Consider the following 7,180-nt stretch of genomic DNA (forward strand, 5'->3'; position numbering starts at 1 on the left):
ATTTGGAAGGCATCTCAGTGAAAAACGTGAACGCATCCATGTCCCCAGCTACCTGTAACTCAAATCAATGCTCCAGCCTGTGCTCCCTGCTCAGCAGAATCACTGCTGCAAGCAGCAGAAATGTGCTTGCATTAAGAACAGTGGGAGCAAGCCCCTCTTTAAAACATAGCTTACCTCTCTGTTAGCCAGCCAGGAGCACTCCTTTTAGAGGTACAGACCAGGTTTTAGCATGTGGGCCACTACAGTAAAAAGGGCCTTGGATTTGCTGGGTATGCATAAACAGAGCAATGGCCACTTCGAGCCAATTCTCCCCAGATAGTGAGCTACCCTGATGTACACCCAGTGACCGTGCCACCAAGGAAGTGACTGCAAAGTTTTCATTGCTCACTGATGAGGTCCGTAACTGTTTTTACACCTTCTTCTCTAAATAAGGAAGCTGCCTGTTTGGCCTCCGACAGCCCAACCAATTTGACCCCTTTGCTTTCACCAGCCAATGAAACCCCACTCCTGCCTCCGGTCTTGGGTGACAGCATTCATCAAACCTCAGCCAGCCTGGGAGGACGGCAGGTTAATGTTACAGCCATGGCAGGCTCACCTCTGGCAAGCTGTTGATGTCAGAGTGATGATGCGGGGAGGGACAGCCTCTGCACTATAAAGATGGGTCAATCAAATATAACTGAGGCTGCCCACAGGAGAGCAGGATCTACAAAACATGGTCCCCACCAGTTCAAGTTCTGCCGGCCTGTCTCTGCTTCCAGCTCAACTGCGATCGGGCTTTAGTTTCATGTCAGCAATCTCTATTTGCTTTCCAAAAATAAGCCTCTGCCACCATGCTGAAGGGAGAAAACCAAGAAGGGCGGTATTTTTAGGGCCATTAATTCTGACCACGTGCCCAAGAGGTGAACCGGATGGCCACTGCACAAAGACTTCTCATCACTATGTCCTGCGAAGCCAGCATTCACCGGACGTTGCCTGCTTTCGTTCTCCTGGGTTTTCTAACTGGGATTGCTTCAACACATCCAGTTGTAAGCAGAACTAATGGCACATTGCTGGAAAGAGGATGGCAATCTCTGTTGTCCAGGTCCATTGCTGGGATGTCAGGGGAGAAGTCAGATGGCAACTGGGAGAGTGACTATTTGCTAGGAATCAAGAGGCAGCGGAGGCTTTACTGCAACGTGGGCATCGGGTTTCACCTTCAAATCCTCCCAGATGGAAGGATAAGCGGAGTTCACAATGAAAACCAATACAGTGAGTTGCATCCAGAAATGAAATAGATGTCACTTAATTGCTGTGAACTCTAGTAATTACCCTTCACAGAATGCAAATGTTATTACTTGATATTATTAATCTGTGCTGCATCTGTTGCATTTTAAAAGTCTCTGGGATCAATAAACATTAGAACCCTCCAGGCTGAAACATATCACAAATGCTTAGACAAATTTAGATACAATTTATTTTTACTCTGCTTTACTGCACAGATGAGAAAAGACAAACCAGGTTGAAAATTGTCCCTCTGCTGCATTTCCTCACTCCTCCCTTCTCATTTGCCTTTTGAATGTGAGAGGTTGTTGCTGAGCTCAGAGTGCCAGTGTGGTTTCTGAATCCTAGCTGACTCGTACTTCTGGGACACTTGGGGCTTGCTGTTCCTGGTTTGCTTGTTCTTATGAGTGCTCCTCTGCTACCATAAGATTAAAGAAAAGCATTATCCCTATGGATTTGAAGTTTCTGTAGAGAGCAGTTGCTAAAATCCTTTGCAGCTAAGATAGCACAGGAGACTTCAAAATACAAGAAACGCTTCTCTGAAGCTTAGTAGCTAACACTTTGTAATTATAGCATATTAGATACAAATAATTTGCTTACTGGAAGACCCAGGAGTTTGACAGATCAAAGTAGTTTCATGGAGGAAATGAATTATACAGCATGTGACTACAATTCCAAAATAAGTATTTTAAAATCCTACAGCATGTAGTAAAAAACCTAGAAGCTTCTCTGTGTATTTCTAGGGAGATAATTCTAATAAGTGAATATAAAGAGTTCATCAGGTTTTTTAAATAATTATAGCTAAGTTGCCTTTGATTAGCTCTAAATTCTATGATAACATTTCTTATTTTTTAGGTCTCTTTGAAATATCCACTGTAGAGAGAGGTGTCGTTAGCCTGTTTGGTGTGAAAAGTGCTCTCTTCATTGCGATGAACAGCAAAGGGAAGTTGTATGGAACGGTGAGTGCAAGTGCAAACAGTTTTCTGAGGCTTAAACAAAAGCTGCAAAGGTTTTTGGGGCTTTTTTTCCTTGTGGAAATCTCTGATTGCAAGCAGAGAAAGTCTCCTTACAATTAGAGGGACCCTGCCCAGCCTGGTGTCATCAGTGTTATTCAGTCCAACTGGCAGCATGGCTGTCAGACGCCTGTTGTTTTAAAGCTTTCCAACAAGATTGTAGAGGCAGCACACTAGGAAAATGAATGTATTCTGCAAATAGTATGCATTAATTAGATTGCTCAGCACTGCAAGACTGACTTGTGTTGATTCCCTTTGTCTATAAAGCAAAAGGGTGTGCTCTGCAAAACCACCCCTGAGATCAATTGTGTGTGTGTGCCCATGAGTGTGTGCGCGTATGCGATTGCATGTGTGTGTGTGTGCATACAGGCTTGTGTAGGAGAGGCACAATTAGAGCCATCTATACTAGCTACCATTAGTAAAATCATGACCACATGCTTCCCCCTACCAAAACCAACCACATAATGAAGAATAAATAGTAAGTTTACCCTACAAAGTCAACACATGCACTTGAGAGTATTTTAGTGACCAGTTTTGTGAGATCAGTCCAAAAGGGTGAGAAAACAATAATAGCTCTTAACAATGGTATGCAGGTCATACTGAAATACCATCACCATCACCCTCATCTAGAAAGTGCTAGCTATGATATCTACATGCAATTTAATCTCCAAGGCACGAGCCAGGCATCTCCAATCTCAACATCCAGCAGAAAAAGTACTTGTTAGGGAGCAGGTTTGCAAGAGGCTGGGTTTGGGCGATAGGCAAAAGCAGTCCATCTCCAAGTAATGAATGGCACTGACTGCATTCATCTCTTTTGCCAAGAGACAACAAAACCATTTCCTTTGAAACAGCTGTACTTTCAACAAAGCGTTTCACTTGCTTAATAAAACAAATGTTGCAAAGGACGCATAGCCATTCTTAATCTGACTGATTCCGTCTCACGCAGATAATGACAATGGGGCATTTTAAGGTTCCAGTTTAGGAATATTCTTTTAATCATGTCTGATTTCAGGCACCTAAAAAGAGCCACAAGTCCAACTGTTTTGCTTGGCTAGGTCTTCCTAAAGAAATGCAGGGTCTGTCTTCAGAGCTCCCTTTGATTTTTCCCCCTAGTTTCAATCCAGTCTTCTTTATTTTGCTGCCGGTGTTCAAGGCTGGGTAGGACAGCCTTGGATGACACAGAGTAGGGTGAGGTGTCCCTGCCCATGGCAGGGCGTTTGGAACTAGATGATCTTAAGGTCCTTTCCAATCCGAACCATTCTGTGACTCTATGATCTTCAAAGACACTTTTAAAAGCTTTAAGAGATGAGCAATTTCCCTTGCAGAATGCAATGCCCTAAGTTAAACTCTTACAAGCTTTGAATGGTGGTTTTAAGAAGTCCAAATAGAGCAGCACTGGTGGTGTCTCGTGTGCCAAACATTTAATGTTGGATGATTATTCTGCTTTCTTTTTAAATTTCCTTGGTGCTCTGTGTATGTCTCCTGCTTGTCCTTGCACCTCCTCTGTCAGATAACTCCCTCTCCTTGGATTTATGTGACATGACATGAAGAAAAATAAAACTGCTTTCCTGGCTTAGAACCTGCGGCATATCTTGCTAGCAGCTAAATATAACAACACTAATGATTTAAAGAAAAGATTTAGTGCAGATCTGAGGTCTTATTCAAATGTCTTATTCAAGCAAATAGTAGTATTCAAGCAAAAAGTACTCCCTTGATGAGAACTGAAGGTTTTGACAGCTATCATGTCATTCTTTTATAGATTAAAGGACCTGTTGCAGAAGGGAGATACGAAATAAAGCTGCATCATTTAGACAAAAGAACATGATGCTGACAGAAACTACTGTTTTTATTGCAGCAAATAAAATGAAGAATTCTATGATTTATGATGAATTAACTTGATCTGTCACAGGAAGTGCACAGTCCATTATCTGGACAGGTGGCATCTGGGTTCATCTGACACCAAATTAGCACTGAGGAGGGAGATTTATTGTTGGATGCAGTCACTGCGGCACCACCTGTTGCACACTGCAACAGGCTGTTCTGTACTAACCCTAGTAAGAGGAGTTACTTGAGTCTTCTTGAGATATTTACTGTACCTGCTTTGTTCTTCCCCACCTCCTATTCTTTAGGCTGTTTTCCAAGATGAGTGCAAATTCAAAGAAACCTTGCTGCCTAATAACTACAACTCATATGAATCAGATGCTTACTGTGGTGCTTACATAGCACTCAGCAAACATGGGAGAGTGAAGAGAGGAAACAAGGTTTCTCCCGCTATGACAGTGACCCACTTTTTACCGAGAATATGAACATGGGCAAAGCTGAAGATTAAATCCCAGGAAAAACTGTTTCATTTTGCACATGGGAATAATCTCCCAGGTAAAGTATTTATACTGTTCATTGAAAAAAAATAATCTATATATCTATGTGTATATTTGGATAAAAATATTTGTACTAGATTCATCACATAGCATATGTAATACGATGCTACTTCTCTTCTACTCTGTGCAAATTTTACATGGCTGTGTGCCTCCTTTGGTGCTGAACAGAGAAAAATGCAAGCTGAATTGCAAAGGAAGTATTCGGAAGACAAAATGGCTGTGGGTAATCATCTGGTTGATCATAGATTATCTACTAAATAATACTAATTACCTCAGAAAATAACCTTTCATAGTGAGCTGTTTACATACCATGGGCCAAATCATCAGAGGACTTTGCTTCATCAGAGCTTCAAGCAGTTCACTCCATCTGAATATCTGCCTGCACCTCCCCTTCTACACACTGTGTCCTGTCTTCTAAAGCCCTCAATCTATTATATTGATCATTAGGATGCCAATTCCACGACTGTTTCTACACAAGCAAACTGCCTACTCCCAGAGTCCCTCTGTCTGTGAAGGGATTCTCCATGGTCTTCTCACAAGGACTTGCTGGCAAAATGGAGATCTGCAATCAATTTCCCTTAGGAAGGGCCACAGAATAAATGACAGATGGGCCTCAAACGCAAAATATATTTGAAGCTGCGGATTTTGAATGACATTTTGTGAGCCTAGTTTAGATTCACCTCAAATACAAAAGTGTACATCTATAATATAAATACATATGTATACATATAGACATGGGGTGTGTGTGTACCTACGTAATTACATACTTTTAATGAACCAAACATCCCAACCTCTAGATGCCCAGGTGCCTTTATATGCATACACACATAAAAGAGCATAAATACTTAAGGGCACTGTATTCCATTTAGGATGAGCCTTGTTAATCTCTAAGAATTAGAACTGGTCTGCAGGATGCATTTTATAAAATGTATGAAATTCATGAAAGCTCCCAGCAGAGGGTTATTTTAGAAAACTTCTGTGCTTTGAATTTTCTTGTGTTTACTGCTTTAAGTGTATTTGATTCTTCTCTGTCATACCTCACTGAAGTATGAATAACAGAGGAAGAAGGAGGCTATAAAAGTATGTCTTCCTGTGTTGGGGTAAATGATTTGTGCTGTAATTCCAATTTCTGTCACTTGCAAAGCATCTATTTCAAAGACAACACAGCAAGCTGTATGAAATACTCTCCAAAGCTCTCCTAGAAGCCATACAAATGGTGCATAACATTGCCTTACTATTCTGACAACCTTTTTCCAAATCACCAATGAAGCTACATTCTCTGTGCCTTTGAAGGAGTATTTTAAGGGGTCCTAAGTCAATAGTCACTATAAATGTCAGTTACCAGAAGCCTTGGGATTCCTGCACTGATGGCGTGCTCCTAAATTTGAAACTAGATTCAATGCAATGTCAGAGCATGAGCATTTTCAGCATAGATGGACCATGTTGCTGTAGAAGTCAACATCTGAGTGCAAGATAATCTCCCTCATCCAGCCAAAATGTGGCTATGTCCAGCCTTGACATGCCATTCTATTTGCAGGAGGTGTCTATTCATGATAAATTTGAGCCTTCTGACATGCATGACAAACACTGTCAAGGCTAGGTCCTCAGCTGGAGTAAACCAACCTAGTAAGACTACAGTTTATAGTTGCAGAAGACTTGGCCCAAAGAGCACACCTACAAGAATGCATCTACAGCCACGCTTTCTGAAAAGTTGTCAAGACAACTGTTTTGTGAAGAGGATACAGTTTTCCAGCTCCTTTTGTGTAATTTATACTTGAATTTGTTTTGCTCAAGTGTAAGTGGTGATCACAGTGTAAATGATGAGAAAAGAAGAATGGAACACTGCTTACAATACATGAACGGGATGCTTTGATATGGCGAAGGAAAGGAGTTACTCTTCATTTTCTGGTCTTGCAGTAAGCAGAGAGAAACAAGTTGGCACACTTTGTTCATCCACAATGTGTGCAGCAGATTGTTTTGGAAAGATGTGCATTTTTAAGAGAAAAGGCAGAATGGTTTGAGTAGGGAGAAAGGGTCAGAGAAAAGTTTGAAGGATATCAGACACTAACCTAGAGTCTCCAGATGTACAGATAGGAAGACTACAGCTGTGCTCAAATACATTAGCTGGTAACCTGTATCCTTGTGTTATATTCCTAATTGTCTTTGAAATTAAGTTTGAAGGATTGAAAAGTACATGGATGTAGAAGAAATCGTAGTTTAAATGCTAACACACAAGTTTGTTTCTGATTACAGCTTAAACCAGTGTCCTTAGGATAGGATGAAGTCTGTTCCCTCTTAATCCACTGCAGTCAAGATTAATTTATTGTTGCCAGTACTGACAAATAATGGGATAGCTGGCATAAAAGCTGAGAATTAGATTCACTGGTTCCATTTTGGACGTACTGGTAAACAGCAAGAACAAACTGTAGACCATGTCACAAGAAGTCTGTTTGGAAGCAGCCTGCCGGGCTGAACTTGTTCTTAAGAATTGCAGACCCTCGCGGATGCAGTTTTGGTGGGCATTTGGAA

General features: G+C 41.3%; 1 protein-coding gene across 1 annotated transcript; it reads left to right on the forward strand.

Moving 5' to 3' along the window:
* The first annotated feature begins 908 nt into the window (after window positions 1–908).
* FGF6 (fibroblast growth factor 6) lies at window positions 909–4,579 on the forward strand. The gene is made up of 3 exons (XM_065665060.1): window positions 909–1,248; window positions 2,116–2,219; window positions 4,403–4,579. The coding sequence occupies exons 1-3, from the start codon at window positions 909–911 to the stop codon at window positions 4,577–4,579; spliced, it is 621 nt and encodes a 206-aa protein (XP_065521132.1).
* The last annotated feature ends 2,601 nt before the right edge of the window (window positions 4,580–7,180 follow it).

This window comes from Lathamus discolor, chromosome 1, assembly GCF_037157495.1.
Source record: "Lathamus discolor isolate bLatDis1 chromosome 1, bLatDis1.hap1, whole genome shotgun sequence".
Taxonomy (NCBI): Eukaryota; Metazoa; Chordata; class Aves; order Psittaciformes; family Psittacidae; genus Lathamus; species Lathamus discolor.

Bases quoted from the DNA above. Each gene is read 5' to 3' on its own strand.
- FGF6 (XM_065665060.1), top strand. From the start codon at position 909: ATGGCCACTGCACAAAGACTTCTCATCACTATGTCCTGCGAAGCCAGC. The intron at 1,249-2,115 runs GTGAGTTGCATC...CTTATTTTTTAG, and splicing joins TCACAATGAAAACCAATACA to GTCTCTTTGAAATATCCACT. The intron at 2,220-4,402 runs GTGAGTGCAAGT...CCTATTCTTTAG, and splicing joins AAGGGAAGTTGTATGGAACG to GCTGTTTTCCAAGATGAGTG.